This window comes from Bufo gargarizans, chromosome 2, assembly GCF_014858855.1.
Source record: "Bufo gargarizans isolate SCDJY-AF-19 chromosome 2, ASM1485885v1, whole genome shotgun sequence".
Lineage (NCBI taxonomy): Eukaryota > Metazoa > Chordata > Amphibia > Anura > Bufonidae > Bufo > Bufo gargarizans.
The window spans coordinates 717,955,072-717,981,467 of record NC_058081.1 but is presented as its reverse complement, the minus strand read 5'-3'; the positions used below and the strand labels follow the sequence as shown (position 1 = coordinate 717,981,467).

Here is a 26,396-nt window from a genome sequence, read left to right as displayed (position 1 = left end):
TGTGGTTGTTTTTTGGCTAAAGCCTACATCAGGGTGAAGCTGTCACACCAAGTGCATTTAACCAGCAATAGTCTGTTCATTTTTTGGCCATATACAAAATCAGGGGCAAGCTGCGCCTGTCACCAAGTGCATTTAACCCTCAATGGTGTGGTTGTTTTCTGGCTAAAGCCTACATCAGGGTGAAGCTGTCACACCAAGTGCATTTAACCAGCAATAGTCTGTTTATTTTTTGGCCATATACTACATCAGGGGCAAGCTGCGCCCGTCACCAAGTGCATTTAACCCTCAGTAGTGTGGTTGGTCAAGCTGTGACACCAAGTGCATTTAACCAGCAATAGTCTGTTCATTTTTTGGCCATATACTACATCAGGGGCAAGCTGCGCCCGTCACCAAGTGCATTTAACCAGCAATAGTGTGGTTATTTTTTGGCCATATCCCAGTCTAATTCTGTCACTAAATCCATACCGGTCACCCAGCGCCTAAATACTAGGCCTCAAATTTATATCCCGCTAAATCTCTCGTTACCGCTGTCCTGTTGTAGCTGGGAAAGTTATTTAGTGTCCGTCAAAGCACATTTTTTGTTCTGGGTTGAAGTACAATTCCCAATTTAGCAATTTCATAATTTAGTGGTTTCTGCTATATCAGAGCTATTTGAAATCTATCCCTAAAAGGGTATATAATATTCAAGGTGCACATTGGGTCATTCAGAATAACTTCACACACACCCGCTACTGTGTATTTTCAAGTCTAATTCTGTCACTAAACCCATACCTGTCACCCAGCGCCTAAATACTAGGCCTCAAATTTATATCCTGCTAAATCTCTCGTTACCGCTGTCCTGTTGTAGCTGGGAAAGTTATTTAGTGTCCGTCAAAGCACATTTTTTGTTCTGGGTTGAAATACAATTCCCAATTTAGCAATTTCATAATTTAGTGGTTTCTGCTATATCAGAGCTATTTGAAATCTATCCCTAAAAGGGTAGATCATATTGAAGGTGCACATAGGGTCATTCAGAATAACTTCACACACACCCGCTACTGTGTATTTCCAAGTCTAATTCTGGCACTAAACCCATACCTGTCACCCAGCGCCTAAATACTAGGCCTCAAATTTATATCCCGCTAAATCTGTCCTTAGTGCTGTAGCTGGGCGAGTTATTTAGTGTCCGTTCAAGCACATTTCTTGTTCTGGGTTGAAATACAATTCCCAATTTAGCAATTTCATAATTTAGTGGTTTCTGCTATATCAGAGCTATTTGAAATCTATCCCTAAAAGGGTATATAATATTCAAGGTGCACATTGGGTCATTCAGAATAACTTCACACACACCCGCTACTGTGTATTTCCAAGTCTAATTCTGTCACTAAACCCATAGCTGTCACCCAGCGCCTAAATACTAGGCCTCAAATTTATATCCAGCTAAATCTCTCGTTACCGCTGTACTGTTGTTGCTTGGAAAGATATTTAGTGTCCGTCAAAGCACATTTTTTGTTCTGGGTTGAAGTACAATTCCCAATTTAGCAATTTCATAATTTAGTGGTTTCTGCTATATCAGAGCTATTTGAAATCTATCCCTAAAAGGGTATATAATATTCAAGGTGCACATTGGGTCATTCAGAATAACTTCACACACACCCGCTACTGTGTATTTTCAAGTCTAATTCTGTCACTAAACCCATACCTGTCACCCAGCGCCTAAATACTAGGCCTCAAATTTATATCCTGCTAAATCTCTCGTTACCGCTGTAGCTGGGCGAGTTATTTAGTGTCCGTTCAAGCACATTTCTTGTTCTGGGTTGAAATACAATTCCCAATTTAGCAATTTCATAATTTAGTGGTTTCTGCTATATCAGAGCTATTTGAAATCTATCCCTAAAAGGGTATATAATATTCAAGGTGCACATTGGGTCATTCAGAATAACTTCACACACACCCGCTACTGTGTATTTCCAAGTCTAATTCTGGCACTAAACCCATACCTGTCACCCAGCGCCTAAATACTAGGCCTCAAATTTATATCCCGCTAAATCTGTCCTTAGTGCTGTAGCTGGGCGAGTTATTTAGTGTCCGTTCAAGCACATTTCTTGTTCTGGGTTGAAATACAATTCCCAATTTAGCAATTTCATAATTTAGTGGTTTCTGCTATATCAGAGCTATTTGAAATCTATCCCTAAAAGGGTATATAATATTCAAGGTGCACATTGGGTCATTCAGAATAACTTCACACACACCCGCTACTGTGTATTTCCAAGTCTAATTCTGGCACTAAACCCATACCTGTCACCCAGCGCCTAAATACTAGGCCTCAAATTTATATCCCGCTAAATCTGTCCTTAGTGCTGTAGCTGGGCGAGTTATTTAGTGTCCGTTCAAGCACATTTCTTGTTCTGGGTTGAAATACAATTCCCAATTTAGCAATTTCATAATTTAGTGGTTTCTGCTATATCAGAGCTATTTGAAATCTATCCCTAAAAGGGTATATAATATTCAAGGTGCACATAGGGTCATTCAGAATAACTTCACACACACGCTTCTGTGCATTTCCAAATCTAATTCTGTCACTAAATCCATACCGGTCACCCAGCGCCTAAATACTAGGCCTCAAATTTATATCCAGCTAAATCTGTCCCTAGTGCTGTAGCTGGGCGAGTTATTTAGTGTCCGTTCAAGCACATTTCTTGTTCTGGGTTGAAATACAATTCCCAATTTAGCAATTTCATAATTTAGTGGTTTCTGCTATATCAGAGCTATTTGAAATCTATCCCTAAAAGGGTATATAATATTCAAGGTGCACATAGGGTCATTCAGAATAACTTCACACACCCGCTACTGTGCATTTCCAAATCTAATTCTGTCACTAAACCCATACCTGTCACCCAGCGCCTAAATACTAGGCCTCAAATTTATATCCCGCTAAATCTCTCGTTACCGCTGTCCTGTTGTGGCTGGGAAAGTTATTTAGTGTCCGTCAAAGCACATTTTTTGTTCTGGGTTGAAATACAATTCCCAATTTAGCAATTTCATAATTTAGTGGTTTCTGCTATATCAGAGCTATTTGAAATCTATCCCTAAAAGGGTAGATCATATTGAAGGTGCACATAGGGTCATTCAGAATAACTTCACACACACGCTTCTGTGCATTTCCAAGTCTAATTCTGTCACTAAATCCATACCGGTCACCCAGCGCCTAAATACTAGGCCTCAAATTTATATCCCGCTGAATTTGAATACAATACATTGGGCCAAATAATATATTTGTTGTTGTGGTGAACCATAACAATGAGAAAAACATCTAGTAAGGGACGCGGACGTGGACATGGTCGTGGTGGTGTTAGTGGACCCTCTGGTGCTGGGAGAGGACGTGGCCGTTCTGCCACATCCACACGTCCTAGTGTACCAACTACCTCAGGTCCCAGTAGCCGCCAGAATTTACAGCGATATATGGTGGGGCCCAATGCCGTTCTAAGGATGGTAAGGCCTGAGCAGGTACAGGCATTAGTCAATTGGGTGGCCGACAGTGGATCCAGCACGTTCACATTATCTCCCACCCAGTCTTCTGCAGAAAGCGCACAGATGGCGCCTGAAAACCAACCCCATCAGTCTGTCACATCACCCCCATGCATACCAGGGAAACTGTCTCAGCCTCAAGTTATGCAGCAGTCTCTTATGCTGTTTGAAGACTCCGCTGGCAGGGTTTCCCAAGGGCATCCACCTAGCCCTTCCCCAGCGGTGAAAGACATAGAATGCACTGACGCACAACCACTTATGTTTCCTGATGATGAGGACATGGGAATACCACCTCAGCATGTCTCTGATGATGACGAAACACAGGTGCCAACTGCTGCGTCTTTCTGCAGTGTGCAGACTGAACAGGAGGTCAGGGATCAAGACTGGGTGGAAGACGATGCAGGGGACGATGAGGTCCTAGACCCCACATGGAATGAAGGTCGTGCCACTGACTTTCACAGTTCGGAGGAAGAGGCAGTGGTGAGACCGAGCCAACAGCGTAGCAAAAGAGGGAGCAGTGGGCAAAAGCAGAACACCCGCCGCCAAGAGACTCCGCCTGCTACTGACCGCCGCCATCTGGGACCGAGCACCCCAAAGGCAGCTTCAAGGAGTTCCCTGGCATGGCACTTCTTCAAACAATGTGCTGACGACAAGACCCGAGTGGTTTGCACGCTGTGCCATCAGAGCCTGAAGCGAGGCATTAACGTTCTGAACCTGAGCACAACCTGCATGACCAGGCACCTGCATGCAAAGCATGAACTGCAGTGGAGTAAACACCTTAAAACCAAGGAAGTCACTCAGGCTCCCCCTGCTACCTCTTCTGCTGCTGCCGCCTCGGCCTATTCTGCTGCTGCCGCCTCGGCCTCTTCCTCCGCCTCTGGAGGAACGTTGGCACCTGCCGCCCAGCAAACAGGGGATGTACCACCAACACCACCACCACCACCTCCGTCACCAAGCGTCTCAACCATGTCACACGCCAGCGTTCAGCTCTCCATCTCACAAACATTTGATAGAAAGCGTAAATTCCCACCTAGCCACCCTCGATCCCTGGCCCTGAATGCCAGCATTTCTAAACTACTGGCCTATGAAATGCTGTCATTTAGGCTGGTGGACACAGACAGCTTCAAACGGCTCATGTCGCTTGCTGTCCCACAGTATGTTGTTCCCAGCCGGCACTACTTCTCCAAGAGAGCCGTGCCTTCCCTGCACAACCAAGTATCCGATAAAATCAAGTGTGCACTGCGCAACGCCATCTGTGGCAAGGTCCACCTAACCACAGATACGTGGACCAGTAAGCACGGCCAGGGACGCTATATCTCCCTAACTGCACACTGGGTAAATGTAGTGGCAGCTGGGCCCCAGGCGGAGAGCTGTTTGGCGCACGTCCTTCCGCCGCCAAGGATCGCAGGGCAACATTCTTTGCCTCCTGTTGCCACCTCCTCCTTCTCGGCTTCCTCCTCCTCTTCTTCCACCTGCTCATCCAGTCAGCCACACACCTTCACCACCAACTTCAGCACAGCCCGGGGTAAACGTCAGCAGGCCATTCTGAAACTCATATGTTTGGGGGACAGGCCCCACACCGCACAGGAGTTGTGGCGGGGTATAGAACAACAGACCGACGAGTGGTTGCTGCCGGTGAGCCTCAAGCCCGGCCTGGTGGTGTGTGATAATGGGCGAAATCTCGTTGCAGCTCTGGGACTAGCCAATTTGACGCACATCCCTTGCTTGGCGCATGTGCTGAATTTGGTGGTGCAGAAGTTCATTCACAACTACCCCGACATGTCAGAGCTGCTGCATAAAGTGCGGGCCGTCTGTTCGCGCTTCCGGCGTTCACATCCTGCTGCTGCTCGCCTGTCTGCGCTACAGCGTAACTTCGGCCTTCCCGCTCACCGCCTCATATGCGACGTGCCCACCAGGTGGAACTCCACCTTGCACATGCTGGACAGACTGTGCGAGCAGCAGCAGGCCATAGTGGAGTTTCAGCTGCAGCACGCACGGGTCAGTCGCACTACAGAACAGCACCACTTCACCACCAATGACTGGGCCTCCATGCGAGACCTGTGTGCCCTGTTGCGCTGTTTCGAGTACTCCACCAACATGGCCAGTGGCGATGACACCGTTATCAGCGTTACAATACCACTTCTATGTCTCCTTGAGAAAACACTTAGGGCGATGATGGAAGAGGAGGTGGCCCAGGAGGAGGAGGAGGAGGAAGAGGGGTCATTTTTAGCACTTTCAGGCCAGTCTCTTCGAAGTGACTCAGAGGGAGGTTTTTGGCAACAGCAGAGGCCAGGTACAAATGTGGCCAGCCAGGGCCCACTACTGGAGGACGAGGAGGACGAGGATGAGGAGGAGGTGGAGGAGGATGAGGATGAAGCATGGTCACAGCGGGGTGGCACCCAACGCAGCTCGGGTCCATCACTGGTGCGTGGCTGGGGGGAAAGGCAGGACGATGACGATACGCCTCCCACAGAGGACAGCTTGTCCTTATCCCTGGGCAGCCTGGCACACATGAGCGACTACATGCTGCAGTGCCTGCGCAACGACAGCAGAGTTGCCCACATTTTAACCTGTGCGGACTACTGGGTTGCCACCCTGCTGGATCCACGCTACAAAGACAATGTGCCCACCTTACTTCCTGCACTGGAGCGTGATAGGAAGATGCGCGAGTACAAGCGCACGTTGGTAGACGCGCTACTGAGAGCATTCCCAAATGTCACAGGGGAACAAGTGGAAGCCCAAGGCCAAGGCAGAGGAGGAGCAAGAGGTCGCCAAGGCAGCTGTGTCACGGCCAGCTCCTCTGAGGGCAGGGTTAGCATGGCAGAGATGTGGAAAACTTTTGTCAACACGCCACAGCTAACTGCACCACCACCTGATACGCAACGTGTTAGCAGGAGGCAACATTTCACTAACATGGTGGAACAGTACGTGTGCACACCCCTCCACGTACTGACTGATGGTTCGGCCCCATTCAACTTCTGGGTCTCTAAATTGTCCACGTGGCCAGAGCTAGCCTTTTATGCCTTGGAGGTGCTGGCCTGCCCGGCAGCCAGCGTTTTGTCTGAACGTGTATTCAGCACGGCAGGGGGCGTCATTACAGACAAACGCAGCCGCCTGTCTACAGCCAATGTGGACAAGCTGACGTTCATAAAAATGAACCAGGCATGGATCCCACAGGACCTGTCCGTCCCTTGTCCAGATTAGACATTAACTACCTCCCCATAACCATATATTATTGGACTCCAGGGCACTTCCTCATTCAATCCTATTTTTATTTTCATTTTACCATTATATTGCAAGGCTACCCAAAGTTGAATGAACCTCTCCTCTGCCTGTGTGCTAGGCCTAAATATATGCCAATGGATTGTTGCAGTGGTGGCTGACGTGAAGCCTCATTCTCTGCTATGACATGCAGACTGATTCTCTGGTGACATGAAGCCAGATTGTCTGTTACGGGACCTCTCTCCTCTGCCTGGGTGCTGGGCCTGAATTTATGACAATGGACTGTTGCAGTGGTGGGTGACGTGAAGCCTGATTCTCTGCTATGACATGCAGACTGATTCTCTGGTGACATGAAGCCAGATCCTCTGTTACGGGACCTCTCTCCTCTGCCTGGGTGCTGGGCCTAAATTTATGAAAATGGACTGTTGCAGTGGTGGGTGACGTGAAGCCTCATTCTCTGCTATGACATGCAGACTGATTCTCTGCTGACATGAAGCCAGATCGTCTGTTACGGGACCTCTCTCCTCTGCCTGGGTGCTGGGCCTAAATTTATGAAAATGGACTCTTACAGTGGTGGGTGACGTGAAGCCTGATTCTCTGCTATGACATGAAGACTGATTCTCTGCTGACATGAAGCCAGATCCTCTGTTACGGGACCTCTCTCCTCTGCCTGGGTGCTGGGCCTAAATATCTGACAATGGACTGTTGCATTGGTGGCTGACGTGAAGCCTGATTCTCTGCTATGATATGAAGACTGATTCTCTGCTGACATGAAGCCAGATTGTCTGTTACGGGACCTCTCTCCTCTGCCTGTGTGCTAGGCCTAAATATATGCCAATGGATTGTTGCAGTGGTGGCTGACGTGAAGCCTGATTCTCTGCTATGACATGCAGACTGATTCTCTGGTGACATGAAGCCAGATCCTCTGTTACGGGACCTCTCTCCTCTGCCTGGGTGCTGGGCCTAAATATATGAAAATGGACTGTTGCAGTGGTGGGTGACGTGAAGCCTGATTCTCTGCTATGACATGCAGACTGATTCTCTGGTGACATGAAGCCAGATCCTCTGTTACGGGACCTCTCTCCTCTGCCTGGGTGCTGGGCCTAAATTTATGAAAATGGACTGTTGCAGTGGTGGGTGACGTGAAGCCTCATTCTCTGCTATGACATGCAGACTGATTCTCTGCTGACATGAAGCCAGATTGTCTGTTACGGGACCTCTCTCCTCTGCCTGTGTGCTAGGCCTAAATATATGCCAATGGATTGTTGCAGTGGTGGCTGACGTGAAGCCTGATTCTCTGCTATGACATGCAGACTGATTCTCTGGTGACATGAAGCCAGATCCTCTGTTACGGGACCTCTCTCCTCTGCCTGGGTGCTGGGCCTAAATTTATGAAAATGGACTGTTGCAGTGGTGGGTGACGTGAAGCCTGATTCTCTGCTATGACATGCAGACTGATTCTCTGGTGACATGAAGCCAGATCCTCTGTTACGGGACCTCTCTCCTCTGCCTGGGTGCTGGGCCTAAATTTATGAAATGGACTGTTGCAGTGGTGGGTGACGTGAAGCCTCATTCTCTGCTATGACATGCAGACTGATTCTCTGCTGACATGAAGCCAGATTGTCTGTTACGGGACCTCTCTCCTCTGCCTGGGTGCTGGGCCTGAATTTATGACAATGGACTGTTGCAGTGGTGGCTGACGTGAAGCCTGATTCTCTGCTATGACATGAAGACTGATTCTCTGCTGACATGAAGCCAGATTGTCTGTTACGGGACCTCTCTCCTCTGCCTGGGTGCCGAGGCCTAAATATCTGAGAATGGACTGTTCCAGTGGTGGGTGACGGGAAGCCAGATTCTCTGCTATGGAACCTCTCTCCAACTGATTTTGGTTAATTTTTATTTATTTAATTTTTATTTTAATTAATTTCCCTATCCACATTTGTTTGCAGGGGATTTACCTACATGTTGCTGCCTTTTGCAGCCCTCTAGCCCTTTCCTGGGCTGTTTTACAGCCGTTTTAGTGCCGAAAAGTTCGGGTCCCCATTGACTTCAATGGGGTTCGGGTTCGGGACGAAGTTCGGATCGGGTTCGGATCCCGAACCCGAACATTTCCGGGATGTTCGGCCGAACTTCTCGAACCCGAACATCCAGGTGTTCGCTCAACTCTAGTTATTACGGTAACTTTATAAATTCCTGTGCACTGAGCTCCCCCTAGTGGTGGCTGCAGGCAGCCAGCTTTGTAATATATTAAGTAAAGGGAAAAAGTGATTAAGAGTTATTGTTTGGTGTAAATACATTGAGAAATATGCTGTTCAGCATGAGCACCATGTTTATGAAGCACCTGTTTTACTTTTTCCGACAGTAGGAAAAGGTAGGATAAAGTGAGTGAGGCCAAAGCAACTCCTTTTTATTACAGTTTTTTAATTAAAATGTCTACTGCTCAATAAAAAAATGTAAATTCCTCAGAATTCAAGGTGTTGCACTTGCCATGATAGTGTTTGACTCCGGCATACTGGGAAACTAGGTGGGGCAGTGATGCACATATTAAATTTTGCTATAGGTGTATATAGGTATTTGTGGACACCCCTGTACAATATCATACAATAAATAGGACCATATTAAACATGGAAAGCTTTTCCTTTATAACTCTTCAGGTCTTTGTGGGAATTTTAACTCCAAGGAAGGAGATGACTTTACAACACCTGGAGGTCTTGTTGAAGCCACAGCATCAGCCTTTGCCAACACATGGAAACTTCTGGCCACTTGTCGTGACATGTCGGACTGGTTGGACGATCCTTGCAGCATTAGCATTGAGAACAGTAAGAATTTATGTTATTGTCTAACATTGCAGACATTACGAATAGCCATAAGAATGAATTAAACAAGACTGGTGTCAGGGAAAAAGCATCTTATGTTCTCAGGACTATAGTTGTGGACCCACCTTACTTCAGAAAAACTTACAAGGTACAATAAACCCACCGTCACTACAGAACTGTATAAACCGGCTTCTACTGTTACCTTTGTATGCTTTCTCTTGTAGATTGTATGTCCTCGTGGGCAGGGTTATCTCTCCCTTATCAGTCTATTGCTTAGTCAACTCATGTATATTGTATTCATTGTTTTATTGTCTCATGTGATGAAGATAAATCATTCAGTATTTCATATGTACAGAGCCTGGGAATTAATGGTGCTTTAATTGGGGTTTCCAGGCTAAGGATGTTGACCAAACCTAATAATAGGTCATTAGTACCAGATCATGGGGTCAGACTACAAGAACCTCCACTAATCATCTTTTACATACAGTTGCCAGAACTACTAATGAGAACACAGCTGGAACCACAACTCTTTTCAAAGAGTAGTGGCTATGCTGGGTTATTGCAGATCGGTTCCTATTTACTTGAATGGGAGCTGAGCTTCAGTAACCTGGCATAGCTACTACGTAGTGAACAGAGCTGTCTGCTAGTGGCTCTGATCCCTGGGTAATTTCCTAAGAACAGCTGATAGGGTGGGGTGCTGGGTGTCAGACCCCCACCGATCTTATATTGATGATCTATCCTAAGGACAAGCCCTTTAAGTCAATTAGACGTAGCAGGTTTTATTGGTATCCATTTCAAAACCAATTTACCATAACATCATAACGCCATGACATCTCTGTGTACACACCTTTAGCTGCTATTTGCATGGAGTAGTTACTGATCTCAATGCTTTACCTTTTTGCCTTTCCAGAAAATTACGCAGACTATTGGTGCTCTAAGTTAGAAAATGTTGAGTCTCCTTTTGCCAAGTGTCATTCCACAATAGACCCTACTGAATATGCAAAGGTTTGTATTATTATACTATAACTTTGCATAGGTTTGTACAGCTATCTTCTCTTGTACATCTCCAAAAGCTACCCTTCGGATTAAAATAAAAAGTGAACTAAGGAATATTTTGCATAACTGGTGCCCCTCATTTGGAAGCTACTGCTGCTGTTCCTGCTACTTTATATGTATTTTAAGTCTCAAAACTTGATATGTATTTTAAGTGTCAGCCACTGGTTCAGCCAGTTTTTGAAAAGGCTCTGTGTAGGTGATATGTAGGATGGTCCCCTCTAAGTCCTTTCTATATATATTATGCAGTCTTCCCAATTGACCAAAGGCATACAAGTCCCAGTGTGGCAGGCACCTGAAGCAACTTACCCTAACCACATGCAGTAAAGTCAAATTTTCTTCACTTTATCTGCCCATGCACTCAAATTTCTGTAATGGTTTGTGTGATTCTCTCCCTCAGACGCTGACTCTTGGTGCAGTTGGTTTTTCTGGCATCTTCACACAACTCACAGGCTTCAGCCACGCTCAAAGGCTTTGCTAGACTCAAAGGCTGCAGCCAACCTCACAGGCTAGCTCAAACTAGACTGTAAGCCAGCCACAAAACACACAACTGTAGTGCCTGGATAAATGTAAAATATATTTTTGGTAGATTGGAGACACTTTATTGAAGGACATAGAAAGCAGGAGACTCCGTTCTGGAAACAGGTAGGACCATAATAAGGACTTGTAGTATTTAATCGACCCTCTTATTTTCACCCCCAGAGATGTCGCTATGACTCATGTAGCTGTAAGGACAGTGAGCATTGTATGTGTGCAGCTCTCTCCTCCTACGTCAGAGCCTGTGCCACGAAGGGGATCATTCTGTGGGGATGGAAGAATGGAACCTGTGGTGAGATCAGAATGATGAAAAATATTGAATGCTAATTTACATAAGACAGTTATAAGAAAAATCACTTATGATGCTGTGAGTTCCTGCCTGACCATGGATCTAATGCACTGTACTTATATAATGCCATGAGTACAGTACAGTAGTCCCATGGTCAGGCAAGAACTCATAAGTCAGTCATAAGTGATTATGACGTTGTGAGTTCAGGTCCGATAAGCATTGATTGGTTTGGGAAATGCAGCTATCACACGTGGCTTGTTTCCTGGACCGAGCACACTCTTGTGAAACGTCCTTAGGAATTATAAACACCTATAAACAAATCACCAGATTGTACATCTCATAAAAAACATCTCATAGTGTACATTAAAATGGGGCAAAGATGACACATACACAGTAGATGACAAAACATTCCTGGCAGTATCCCTAACAGTATATAATCTAAAGGGATAAATATAGCAAAACAGACTAGGAAAAAAACTGTTCAACTGATCTCTAGAGAGTTCGGTACCTCAAAATATAAAATGCACATAAACCTGACATGAAAACAGGTGTACATGGAAATGTAACCATATTATTGACCAGGAAAGGAAGAAATCTGTGACCTTAGGAATTACCTGAAATTCTGCATTCATTATTAACAAAATGTGGTCTGATTGTCACAATTATAGACAAACAGAATATAAGTAAACTAGTAAGCCCAACAGTTCATGTATTTTATCAAGCACATTAAGTTAACATCAACAATGCAGGGAGCCTAAAGCAATAGGTAAACATCAATCCATGGTTAGACAAATCTATGAATGAAGAAAATGCAAGACTGTTGCCACTAGGAACTGGTGTCCTGTTAACATCACCCCAAAAGCACAACTAGTAATACTGAAAATCATGAGAAAGAACTCAAGGGTAACAGCGAAAGACCTACAGAAGACTCTACAGACTGCAAAAACCTTATGTTCATGTATCCACTATTAGGCCACTTGCATACGGAGGGTCCGCAATACATGGGGCACTGGCCCGTGTGCACTCCGCAATAACGGAGACGCAGAACGGAAACATGGATCGGAACCCCACTAAAGAGTGCTTCTGTGGTGTTTCTGTCTGTGCCTCCGCACCGCAAAAAAATAGAACTTGTTCTATTTTTTTACGGTGTAGATGGATCACGGACCTATTCAAGTTGAATGGGTCTCGATCCGTCCAGGACGTGGCATGGACGTTGCCCGTTCATTGGGAACTGCAAATTGTGGTCCCTAATGCACAGAACGGATGCACAACGTTTGTGTGCAAGAGGCCTTAGAAAGGCACTGAACAAGAATGGTGCTCATGGAAAGACACCATGTTGGAAGCCGCCACTGTCAGAAAGAAACACTGAAGCCCATCTCAAGATGACCACGATCACCTGGATGTTCCACAATGCTCCTGAAAAAATGTTCTCTGGACAGATAGCACAAAATTGGCTCTTTTTAGAACAAATATACAAAGTAAAAGAACACTGCACACCAACACCAAAACCTCATCCAAACTATGAAGCATGGTGGAGGGATCACCATTATTTTGGGCTACTTTGTGGCCTCAAGGCGTGGACACATGCAAACATTGAAGGAACAATGAATTCTAAGATGTAAGAAAAAAATTTTCAGGATAATGTGAGGGTAGCAGTCAATGACCTCAAGCTGAAAAGAAGTCTGATGCAAGACAATGACCCAGGACACACAAGTCCTGACCTTTACCCTTTAACTTGAAGAATGCTGTGCAGGCAAAGCATCCCATATATACTGATGAACTGAAAAATCTTCCTCAGCACTGTTCAAATCTTATTTGCAGCAGTACAAAAATTTGGTGGAGATTTTTGCTTCTGGAGGAGAATCTACTGGTTGTTAAATGAACACTACCATCAAATACATTTTTAGGACAAATTAACATCTTACAGTAGGACGTGAATAATCTGTGCAATTATATTTTGCACAAACTGGTGGAAATGGTGAAAATAATATTTAAAGTCATTCCATGTATTCTGCTTCCTTTCTGAGCTCTTTAACTTCCGCCTTTGTTTGGTTTTTAAAAACAGCAAACAGCCTCGCTTGACTCTCTGTCAGACCATCACTGAGGCCAGAGAGGGAATGTGGCAGGCGCAGCACTATGAGGTGCCTTTTGCGCTGTGGCATTAGAAGAATTTTGATATCTCTGACTTTTAGTCTAACCAGACTGTCTATTACTCTGTAATTCCTCTAGCGCCGTTCTATGGAAACAGTAGGTTTAAAGAGCACACCAAATGCTTCAAATAACTTCTTTATTAACTTCAACTTTTCTTCATATATAACACTGCAGCCTCCGCAGCAGATAGTCCATGTGCAAAACATGTGTTGAAAAGATATCACAAAATGGCGGTATGCATAAGATGGTGGTTCAACTGTTCAATCTTGTAATTTAACATAAAATGGTGGATATATTTCTCTCTTGAGTATCTGTACTCTCACTTTAAGTTATTTAAGCACTTTATGATCTCTCTAAGAAGTATATCTGAGGTATAACTAATAGTTCTGCTTGCTCAACTTGGTTTTCAGTTTTCAGTATGCAATTGCCTATGTTCTGGTATGTTCGCAGTTTGTATGCTTGCAATTTGTAGCTTGCAATTTAGTGGAACTGTAAGTAAACACACATATAACTGGTTCAGTATACAGTTCTTATCACTATACTAACAGTAGGAACATTATATAACTGTTTTAAATACCTATTTTGGCCTCTTGTTCCCATAAAAACACAGCTCTCAGTGGAGTGAATGTCTCTTCAGCTCCTGTCTCTGATGAATAATGATTCTAGCAGCTCCTGCTAGGGGAATACCCAAACAGGTTGTATGTGAGGCTGGCTGTGATTGGTGAAAACTTTTGCTATGTGAGAAGCTGGCTGTGATTGGTCTAGACTTCTGCCCAGCAACAACAGATTAACACTATACTTTCTGTTGTTTCTGCTGTGTCACTGAGCTTACCTTACATTACAAAATTAATCTTAAAGGCATATTATCTTTTTCTGCTTCTGTGAACACAAAATATAACAGTTATATGATTTCCAAAACATGATGTCTCAGTAAATAACTCTTTTGTCTTAAACACATAAACATAGGAACTGTATTAAGGCTATTGGCAGGTCTAGCTGTATACACATATAAGCTATACTAGCAACCTAGGACAGGCCTTAGATGGCCAGCTACAGGGAAAGAGGATGAATGACTCAATTAGACCATCACTCATTACACTGATAAGTGCAGTGCTCTTCTGTGGACATCTTTATCTAGGCCTATTAAGAGAACAATAGAGGTGCCATACTGTTACCCTAATTCTACATCTACTACTATTATACCAATAGATAATATATTCCTCTCAAAGCAGCAGTAAACCAACAAATGATTACCAATATATATAGGAGGTCTTATCACTTATGCTGACTGCTACAGAGTGACAATATTTTGTTTTTTCACTTGCATAGTACTGCAACAATGAAAAAGAAAGACAGCAAAAAATTCTAAAAAATACTGAGGGACATTTATCAAGACTGGCATTCCCCTACTGGACTGAGATGCGATTAATGTATTAAAAGGCATTTCTGCCCTGCTATGCACCAGAAACTGAAGTCTACATCACCTAGGGGCTGACATAGACTTCAGCTATAACTTAAGCCCGTTTCTGGCACAAGTTATAGTAAATCTGGTGGACCATGCTAAACCCCGCCCCAAATCACTAATTTTCCCCTTACAGTAATAAGTGAAATGTGATAGATACAGAATGGCATTAAACTGTATGAGTGAATGAATAGCCATCCTCTGTTTTATCCCCCACAGATAAGGATATTACATCCTGCCCATCTAGCCAAATCTACCTGTATAACTTGACCACCTGCCAGCCGACCTGCCGGTCCCTGGCAGAGGATGAGAAGGCTTGTGGTAGTGTTTTCACCCCAGTAGATGGTTGTGGGTGTCCAGATGGACAGTATTTGAATGAGAAGGACCAATGTGTACATCGATCTAAGTGTTCCTGCTATTATCATGACACTTACCTGAAACCCAGAGAGATAATCAGCACAAAGGATAAGCACTGGTAAGTGTGGGACGGGAATAAAGATTTGTAGTTGATAGTTTAGTAGATTTACTAAATGGTCCAGATTCCAAAATACCTAGATTCAACTTTCATGAATTAGTAAAACATTATGCTTTATAGGCCTTATGCACACGACCGTCTATATTTTGTGACCTGAAAAAAAACGTGGATCCACAAAATAGGGATGATGTCTGTGTGACGTCTATGTTGCATCAGTTTTTTTTTTTTTTTTTGCTTTCCTATTGACTTCAGGAATAGGCCAAGAATAGGACATGTTCTATCTTATGCAGAAAGGACATAAGCAGGCATGGGATTCAGCCAGTTCCCTTAGGTTCTCCAGATCCGGTTGCTAAAATGACAGCGGCGGCAGCTGAAGATGAGCACTTCCATTCCATAGTTTAGCTCCTTAGGCTTTTTAAAAGTTGGGTGGTATGTGTTTGTAGTGTATATATGGTGTATTTATGTCTATGTGTGTTGTATAAATATATATGGTGTATGTATATACTGTATAAACATGTGTCGTGACTCCGCGTGTCCACCGTTGAGATAGGGAACCTGTTGTTAAAAATTTTAATCCCACCCCTGAACATACAGATGCAGAAAGCACACTGATCATACGTGTCATTTCTGCATTCATATGTTCGTTCTTTCCTATACTTGGCCACAAAATCTAGACCATGGAGCTCTGCACATTATAGTACAACGATGGAAGAGTGGAATAAAGACCGGAGGGCAAGCACTTGAGGACTACCCAGGGGCGTAGGAGAAGCATACAAAGCGGCTGCTTTGGGGCCCATAACTCAGAAGGGGCCCACATAGGAGGAGGACTAAAAGATATTATTGTCAGGGCCCATCGACAGTATTATACAATGACATTATGTACAGTAAAACTGAATGAAACAGAAAGAGCAGCTGCCGGGCCTCATCTGAGTGCATGATCTTAACTAGCCTCAGTAGTGGAGGTTACACAGGAGTCGGGAATTGCAAAGAAGTTGCTGGGGGAGGAGGGCCTATTCAAAAATTTGCTGTGGGGCCGGTCATTTCTAGTTACGCCACTGGGACTACCAGTTGCTTACCACTGCATAAACTCTTCCTGGGGCCTTAGTTTGACTAGATGATCATATACTGTATCTAAACTACCGGATTTAATGGAGAGTGTACTACATAAGTCATCATTCCTTTGTTTAGTTACATAGTTGATACTTTAAAAAAAGACAGAAGTCCATCAAGTCCAGCCTGTAATCCTACTGTGTTAATCTACAAGAAGGCAATAATCCCACCTCTGCTGACATGTCTGCTGCATTCCCATGTGATAACCATTCTGGTGCATCTATTGTTATGACTCTATGTAGTGTCATTCCTAGGATATGCATTGTCTTATAGATGCGGGTCCCACCACTGGGACCCGCACCAATATCGAGAATTGAGCCCCACAAGGTGATGGCTGGAGGACTCCGGTCTGGCCACCACCAAGTCGGCTCCCCATAGAAGTGAATGGGAGCATACCGCGCATGTGCGGCCCCGCTCTCATTCATTTCTATGGGGCCGACGGAAATAGCCGAGCCCGCGCTAGGCTATTTTTGCCGGCCACATAGAAAATGAATAGAGGGTGGCTGTGCATGCGCAGTGAGCCCTTATTTACTTGTGGGGCTCCGTTCTTGATATAGGTGCGGGTCCCAGAGGTGGGACCCGCACCTATAAGTCAATGAGGGCATATCCTAGCGATATACCCCATTGTCTATGAAGAAACAACCCCTTTAAGGTAAAAATTCCATCCCAACTCCAAATATTCATTTAGCCAAACATTCAAGAATGAATCTGTTGATCAATGCCCCTTTCTCAGATATATAGTACCCATAACCTGTGATATGTATCTCTCAGATCATGATCAGACGTGATTTTTTTTAATTACCCCGCAATTAACAATTATAAGTTGTGTAACACATTAGTGTAACACATATATTTATTAATTTCTTTCTTCTTGATAGCATCTGCCAAAATGGGAATCTTGCCTGCACTGATAAGGTCAACAAAAGTAAGACGTAATTTGATTAATACTTCCAAATGACATGTATAGTATTCTATCTATGCATCACTATGAACCAAGCACAAGGTCAAATCAGTGAGGACTAAACTCAATAGGCTTTAGTGATGACTGAGTAGATTTTTCTTAGCAAGTTATGTATACGAATGGAGTAGGGTTAACACTCCTGTTTTCTGAGATTTCTAATCTAAGCAAACACCTTCAATTGCTTTTCAATGGCTTTTGTCTCAAGATAACACGATGAGTTAAGAAATTTGAGTTAAGAGCTGGAGTGCTAACCCTATTCCATATCAGAAATCTCAGAAAACAGGAGTGTTAACTACTTAAGGGGGCTATGCAGGCAGTATATATTGATGACCTATCCTCAGGATAGATCATCAATACATGATTGGCGGGGGCCCAACACCCGGCACCCCACCAATCAGCTGGTTGAAGAGGAGGTGGCTCTCCATGTGAGCGCTACATCCTCTTCATTACACTGCCTGTGTATTCTCAGCGCCCCAGTGTAATTACAAGTACCTACTCCATTTTTAGCGAGTGCTTGTAATTACACTGCGTCGCTGCGGCAAGGGAGACAACGTGCAGCGTAATGACGAGGAAGCAGCGCTCGCATGGAACAGCTGATCAGGCAGGGGTGCTGGGTGTTGGACCCCCACTGATCAGACATTGGTGGCCTACCTTGAGTATAGGTCATGACTATATACTACCTGCATAACCCCTTTAAGGGGAACCTGTTACCTCCGTTATGGTACAAGGGCAACATAAAGTTGTGACTAAGACACTGAAATCAGCAGTCTGTCACCTAACTGCTAAAGAAAAGCTGCTGCCGAGACTTACATTTTAATGCTGGAGAAGAGTCAGGCGCTGACCGAGAAGAGTCGGGCTTATTCATGAACTACAACTTCCTGATGATTGGAAGTTTTCTTAGTTTCCCCCTTGGAGAGAGCTTTATTGGTGGGTGCGTGGGGACAGATGGAGCTAATGACTAAGCCGGACTCTTCTCTGATAGCACATGACTCTTCTCCAGCGTGCACTGCCAGAATTAAACTGCAAATTCTCAGCATCTGCTTTACTTTAGCAGATAAGTGACAGAGCACTGATTTCAGCATGTCTCTCACTACTTCATGCTACCTTGGTGAGGACAGTATAGACCAGGTAAGAGGTGTCCTTTATGAAAGAATACAACACAGATATGACTTGGCAACCTTGACTGTGCCCCTTAATACCTATGTGGAGACCGTTGTCTTTCTTTCTGATTTTTAAGCAACCATATTTGCTCTCACAAGGCTGCTTTTTGCCACCCAGTCCCCAGGGGTCACCGTTCAACATTGTTTTTTCAAACAGGGACAAGGAATGATAGAAATATTGTTTAATATTGGAAGGAAGTAACTAGTTTCTCCTGTTAGCCCTGTTGTGTACCCCAAATTAGGGTTGAGAGAATTCAAATATCCAAAGTGGACATTAATACGAATTTCAGGGAAAATTTGATTTGCCGCAAAGCCGAATTTCCTTATGCTTTGTGGTAACTAATCAATATTACCTGAAATGGCATTAAAAAAAACATGCTTACCTCATCTATTTGAACGCAAAGAGGCCGCCGTGGCCATCTTAATTGAAGATCTTGCACCACAATGCCTAGCGCGATGACATCATTATACACCTTGCGAGATTCTTCAATCAAGATGGCTGCGGTGGCCTCTTTGCGCTCAAACGGATAAGGTGAGCGTTATACTTTTATTTTTTTAACCCCTGAAAGGCCTCCATTTTACATCAGATGCCGCTATCAGCGATGAACGCAGCATCTGAGGGGTTCAATGACTGGGACCGGTGCAATCACTCTTCCCCATCATTGAGCCTGCAAAGAAGTAATTAGTCAAATAGCAAATTTCTTTGCAAAATTCGGCGAAGCAGTCAAATCAAAGTTTTCATAACTTCGCTCAACATTACCCAACATATTTGACCCTTTTTTCAATAAAAAAATAAATGGTACTATAAAATGTGATTGATATAATCTAAAATAATAAGAAAAATGTATAATTTAGAAATGATAATTTACTGAGCAGTGGCATTAGATTGGGTAAAGCAGAACTGTTCAAAGCTTCAAGTCTTAATCTAATCCTATTTACAGCTTGTCCTGGAGGGAAAGTTTACTTGGACTGTGATAAGAGACAGCCCCTGGCACCAGGAGCTCCTATACGCAGAAGCTGCACGACTCTGAGTATTGAATACGTAAGATGAGATTGGATTATTATGTTTTTATTTTAATTCTCAAATAACCACCTGGATTTTGAGTCAGTGGTGTACGTACAGTAGAAGAGAGGGGCCCCGTGGCAAAGTTCAAAATGGCTCCTGCATTACAGTGCCAGGTTTTCCTACCATGGTCTGTTTGCTTTCCAATTCTACATCCTTTACATCTAAGATTCTAATTCCTTTCCTCGTGCTTACTAACAATGAAGTTCCTCTGAAGAGGGGAGCCCTGTATTGTTTCTTACCATCTAGTAGCAAATTAGATATAACCAATCGGGTCCACTTTTCATAGCAGATGCATGACATGTCTCACTGTTATGTACATCTTTACGTTCCGTAAATAAGTTATATAATATGTGTTATAAGTATATGAGGCATGTTTTATTATTACATATATTTTATATGTTACAGGCAATGTGTAAAAGGCCTAAAGTATTCAGGCAAAGTATGAAACACTTAGGGGCTCATTTATTAAGACCAAGTGATTTACACGCCGGTCTTAATTGTCTTTTTATGCTGGAGGAAGAGGCAAAGTTATGTAGAGGCGCATACCTCTACATACCTTTGCCACTTCCTCCAGCAGGGTGTGCATCAATCTTAAATCTACACCAGCTCTGTTGCTGCTGTACATTTAAGTAATTTTTTACGTAAAAAACTGGCATACAAAATGATGAATGAGATGGGCCCGCCAGCCCGCCCTCTTTGCTAGACCTGTCATAGAACTGTCGTGAACGGGCAAAATCGCAGATTGTGTTGCAAAATGGCATGTATCAGTTACTACATGGGCCCCCTCATAAACAAGCCCCACGGGTGGACTGGAAACTTAAGGTGGCCCTGGAAAAAAAACAAAAAGTGGCCTCATGTTGTAGGCTGGCCCAAATTGACAGAAGGCAGGGCAACAGAAGTAGGCAGGGCCAGCATTACTGTAGTGCAGAACAAAAGACCGCCCCAGCAGAACCAAATACCACAGTGCAGCATAAAATACTGCCTACATTAATTAATGCTGAGAGCATTATATGTATCTCGGTAGCATCCCTCTGGGCATCGTAGGGGCTATGGCCAGTCTGCCCCTGATGGGCCCCTTAATATTTCACACATTTCCTAAGTACTCTATATAATCCTAAAGGCAAACCAGCAAAGTGTAAAATACTCCCTTCCAAAGGTCGTCGACAACCAAACTGGCAAAGTATAAAATACTCCTTTCTAGAGGATGTTTCACAGTGACAGCGCCATCAAATCTCCCAAAGCCATAAAATCACCCCTAAAAAGCAAAAGCGCCATAAAATCACCCCATGACATCATAAAGGTCAATCAGTATATATGATGTTATAACTAGTGTTGAGTGCGAATATTCGAATATCGAAAAATTTTAGCGAATATCGGCACTTCGCTAATTCGAGAATATTTTGAATATGGTGCTAAGAAATTCTATATTTCAAATATTCTTTTTATTTTTTATTTTTTTAATTGTTATATTTTTTTCTTTCCCACTTCCCTAAAGTTGTTCTTACCTGTCCTTTGGATTCCTGGCTTCCTGGCTGCTCCAGTGCCCGTTGCCGCTTCTGCCGACTTGCGATTTCAACTTAACACTGCTATATTCCATATTCGTTAATTGTAGCCTAATATGGAATATAACAGTGCTAAGTTGAAATCACAATGCGATTAATATAACTCGAAGTAATCGCATGGCGATTTCAACTTAGTAATGCTATATTCCATATTTGTTAATTCTAGCCTAATATGGAATATAGCAGTGCTAAGCTGAAATCGAAATTCGATTAATTCAAGTTATAATAATCGAATTGCGATTTCAACTTGGACTGGTAGAATTAGCGAATATGACGAATGTATTCGTCATATTCCACAAAACGAATATAACAAATGTATTCGTCATATTCCACAAAACAAAGATAACAAAGTATTCTGCATCTTCGTTTTAGCTACCTATTCATCAACTTCGCTAATTCTAGCAATCATATAGGAAAGTTTACTATAGAGACAGCTAAGTTTAATTTGCTATGCGATTATATTACTTTGCTTTTTTTATAAATAGAATAATTATAATAATTATCAGGTATTATAATTATTATATTTATTAAAAAAAAACTACCGTATTTTTCGCCGTATAAGACGCACCGGCGTATAAGACGCACCTAGGTTTTTGGGGAGGAAAATAAGAAAAAAAATTTTTTTAACCAAAAGGTGTGCTGTGGGTTTGGAACTAGGTGGTCTGTGGATGGCACTATTACTGGGGATCTGTGGATGACGGACACTGTTATGGGGGGATCTGTGGATGACGGACACTGTTATGGGGGGATCTGTGGATGACGGACACTGTTATGGGGGGATCTGTGGATGACGGACACTGTTATGGGGGGATCTGTGGATGACGGACACTGTTATGGGGGGATCTGTGGATGACGGACACTGTTATGGGGGGATCTGTGGATGACGGACACTGTTATGGGGGGATCTGTAGATGACGGACACTGTTATGGGGGGATCTGTAGATGACGGACACTGTTATGGGGGGGATCTGTAGATGACGGACACTGTTATGGGGGGAACTGTGGATGACGGACACTGTTATGAGGGAACTGTGGATGACGGACACTGTTATGGGGGGAACTGTGGATGACGGACACTGTTATGAGGGAACTGTGGATGACAGACACTGTTATGGGGGGATCTGTGGCTGGCACTGTTACAGGGGGGGGATCTGTGGATGGCACTGTTATACATGTGTCATCCACAGACCCTCCCAGCCCATAACTGTGCCATCCACAGATCCCCCGCCGCTCCAGTATACTAATATAATATGTCTTATTCAGTTAATAGTTATTAAATATGCCTCTTTATTCCTAAAAGTACCTTAAATCCTAAGCGCTTTAGTACAATGCCGGCAGGCCGGGCAGCCGGCGCGGCGCGTCACTCACTGACGTCACTTGCCTGCGCCGCCTGCTTCATTCATAAAGTAGGCGGCGCAGGCACGTGACATCAGGGAGTTACGCTGCCGCCCGCCCGGCCTGCATTGTACGGATGCGCTTAGGATTTAAGGTACCATTAGGCATAAAGGGGCATATCTAGTAACCATTAATTGAATATGACATTTTATTAGTACACCGGAGCGGCGGGGCGGGCCTTTAGTACAGTGACTGCACCGCCCCGCCGCTATTGCCGGCCCCAGCTCCTCCTCCCAGTCCCTCCCCGAGTCCCCGCTCGCTTTACATCGCATCCAGCGATGTAAAACTGACTGCATTCGCCGTATAAGACGCAGGGGCATTTCTCCCCCATTTTGGGGGAAGAAAAAGTGCGTCTTATACGGCGAAAAATACGGTAAGTAATATAAAGTAATATAATCGCATAGCGAATTAAACTTAGCTGTCTCTATAGTAAACTTTCCTATATGATTGCTAGAATTAGCGAAGTTGACGAATAGGTAGCTAAAACGAAGATGCAGAATACTTCGTTATCTTCGTTTTGTGGAATATAACGAATATATTCGTCATATTCGCTAATTCTACCAAGCCAACCATAGTAAACCAGGTCCAAGTTAAAATCGCAATTCGATTATTATAACTTAAATTAATCAAATTTCGATTTCAGCTTAGCACTGCTATATTCCATATTAGGCTAGAATTAACGAATATGGAATATAGCAGTGCTAAGTTGAAATCGAAATTCGATTATTATAACTTGAATTAATCGCATTGCTATTTCAATAGGAGAGTAGCCTTTAAGTTAAAATCGCAATACGCGATTATTTAAATCGCATATTAATCGCGATAACTAGAATAATGACGAATATTCAATTTTGGCGAATATAAAACGAATATTCTATCGAATATTAACAAATTTCGTCGAAATCGAATATGGCACCTGCCGCTCATCACTAGTTATAACCTAAGTTGTAAACAAGGTTGTAAATAAGGTGTAACAAGTTCTAAACTATGAAGTGCATTCTAGCCTTCCTTGTTGCAACAAGTGAGGACAATAACGGTCTCTTTCTCTTGTTTTTCAGTAAGAAAGTTCTGTTCTTCAGCTTTTTTTATGACAAATGTAGTTTGTTTTGCATTTCTCGTTCTTTCCTTCCTTCCTTCTTTTATTTTTTTTCACATCAATAAAGGCTTCTTAACATTTAGTACTTGTTAACATTTCATACTTTGCCTAAAGAGTATTGGTCATTCTTTATATTGCCTAGGCAAAGTATTGAAATAACATGTATGGATTTGTGCTTTATTAATGCAGTTCCAGACAGAGTGTATCTCAGGGTGTGCTTGCCCCAGTGGACTTCTAGATGATGGAGCCGGAGACTGTGTCCCTGAAGATAGATGTCCTTGTGTCCATAATGAAGACATTTATCCGCATGGATCCCAGGTCAAGGTGGACTGCAATACTTGGTAACATCATAAGCTTTATAATAGCCCCTGTTTTTTTTTCATTTGTAGTCAAAATAATCTTATTGAGCCTTATCGTTGAGCGAATCAAACATCTGAAGTGTAATTCAATCCAAAGTTTAGGAAAAATTTGATTTGCCACAAATCTGAATTTCCTTGCGCTTCGTGGTAATGAATAGTTTTTTTTCTAAAATGGCTGATGCATGTGTTACAAAGTGAAAATAAGATGTGACCCATAATGTCGTACAGCCAGCCAATTAGCAGATAGCAATCCACTGTGATGTCACAGCCCTATAAAAGCCTTATCCCGCATGGTCTCCAGAATTTCACTGTGAGCTGAGCATGGGGAGAGACGTGACATGCGCTAGAGACAGTGTGTTAAAAAGCTTTTATTGCAGAATATTGGATAGGTACTGTGTAGAGAGATCGTAGGCATAGTTTTTAGACACTGTAGGGAGAGCATAGGGAGACAGTAGGGACAGTGAAGGCTCAGTGTAATCACCCTGTGCATCTTGTTCACCTGCTGCACCATTCACTCTCACAGAGATGTGACAAGCGCTTATGCTCTAGGGACAATGTTTTAGAAAGCTGTTAATAGGAAAATATTGGATAGGAAGAGTTTTTAGAGACTATAGGGAGAGCATAGGGGAGACTGCAGGGACAGTGCAGGTTGGGTGTAATCGCCTTGTGCACCTTGTTGAACTACTGCCATAATCCCAGTTAATCTGTTAGTTTATACATAGAATTACTGTGCCTCAGTATTAAAGAGCGGTCTAATATATCACCGCCTGCATATTGTTGAACTGCTGCCACAATCACGTTAATCACCGTTAAGCCTGATGTAGCAACCATTGCATTTCCCACCGGCCTGCACCCCCTCTCCAGCAATCAGGGCTCAAAGTCAGAAGAAGGAAGCTGTCGTTCCTTCCCATCGACTTAAATGTCGTCCATTGCTCCTGATGATCCTCCTCGTCACTCATTTTGACAGCGACACTCATACAACGACGCAGAAGCTGAACGTGCACCTGGCCAAGTTGCTGGTACTTCAGTCACTCGCTTTCCATGTAGTTGACTCTGAACATTTCATACAACTGATGGCTTGTGCCCATCCAAGGTGGAAAGTCCCAAGCTGAAATTACTTTTCCAAAAAAGCTGTACCAGCCCTGCACACGTACAGTACAGACCAAAAGTTTGGACACACCTTCTCATTCAAATGGTTTTCTTTTTTTTCATGACTATGAAAATTGTAGATTCACACTGAAGGCATCAAAACTATGAATTAACACATGTGGAATTATATACATAACAAAATAGTGTGAAACAACTGAAAATATGTCATATTCTAGGTTCTTCAAAGTAGCCACCTTTTGCTTTGATTACTGCTTTGCACACTCTTGGCATTCTCTTGATGAGCTTCAAGAGGTAGTCACCTGAAATGGTTTTCACTTCACAGGTGTGCCCTGTCAGGTTTAATAAGTGGGATTTCTTGCCTTATAAATGGGGTTGGGACCATCAGTTGCGTTGTGGAAAGGTCAGGTGGATACACAGCTGATAGTCCTACTGAATAGACTGTTAGAATTTGTATTATGGCAAGAAAAAAGCAGCTAAGTAAAGAAAAACGAGTGGCCATCATTACTTTAAGAAATGAAGGTCAGTCAGTCCGAAAAATTGGGAAAACATTTTTTAGACCTTCTGATAGGGATACAAAAATGGAATACTATAGAAACATGCTGTGTAGTCAGTTGGTTGCTGCCTATGAATGTCATCGCCCATCTTCAGGAAAGTCTAACCAGGGGGACCCTCTGCGCTCATGCTCTACTGCCATGACCAACTTTAGTCTGGAGTCTATGATGAGCTGTTTTCTTCAGCAGTTTGGTTTCAGTCACCTACTGAAGAAACCACCCAGCAACAGCAGTACATGCAGCAGAACCTCAACTAGCAGGTGGTGGCATATTGGACTCCACCCTGTCAACCATGATCAAAGATCCCCTGGACTACTGGGCATGCAAACTTGAAGTGTGACCCCAACTCGCTGAGTTTGCAATAAGTATGCCTAGCCAGTAGTGTGGCATCAGAGGGGGTGTTCAGTGCGGTGGATGGCATAGTTATCCGTAAGAGAACTCCCCTGTCCTTCCAAAATGTTAAGAGACTAACCTTCATAAAGATCAGGCGTGGATTAACCCAGATTTCCAGACG

At 43.5% G+C, this 26,396-nt stretch overlaps 1 protein-coding gene across 1 annotated transcript in view; it reads left to right on the top strand.

The window, feature by feature from the left end:
- The window catches only part of LOC122926355 (mucin-2-like), a 100,112-nt gene that overhangs the window by 36,493 nt on the left and 37,223 nt on the right, over nt 1-26,396 (top strand). The window contains exons 14-20 of the mRNA XM_044277730.1: nt 9,384-9,548; nt 10,456-10,550; nt 11,301-11,427; nt 15,257-15,512; nt 17,501-17,547; nt 19,685-19,785; nt 24,052-24,203. Coding sequence (XP_044133665.1) covers nt 9,384-9,548; nt 10,456-10,550; nt 11,301-11,427; nt 15,257-15,512; nt 17,501-17,547; nt 19,685-19,785; nt 24,052-24,203 — 943 coding nt within the window. The remainder of the gene's footprint in view (nt 1-9,383; nt 9,549-10,455; nt 10,551-11,300; nt 11,428-15,256; nt 15,513-17,500; nt 17,548-19,684; nt 19,786-24,051; nt 24,204-26,396) is intronic.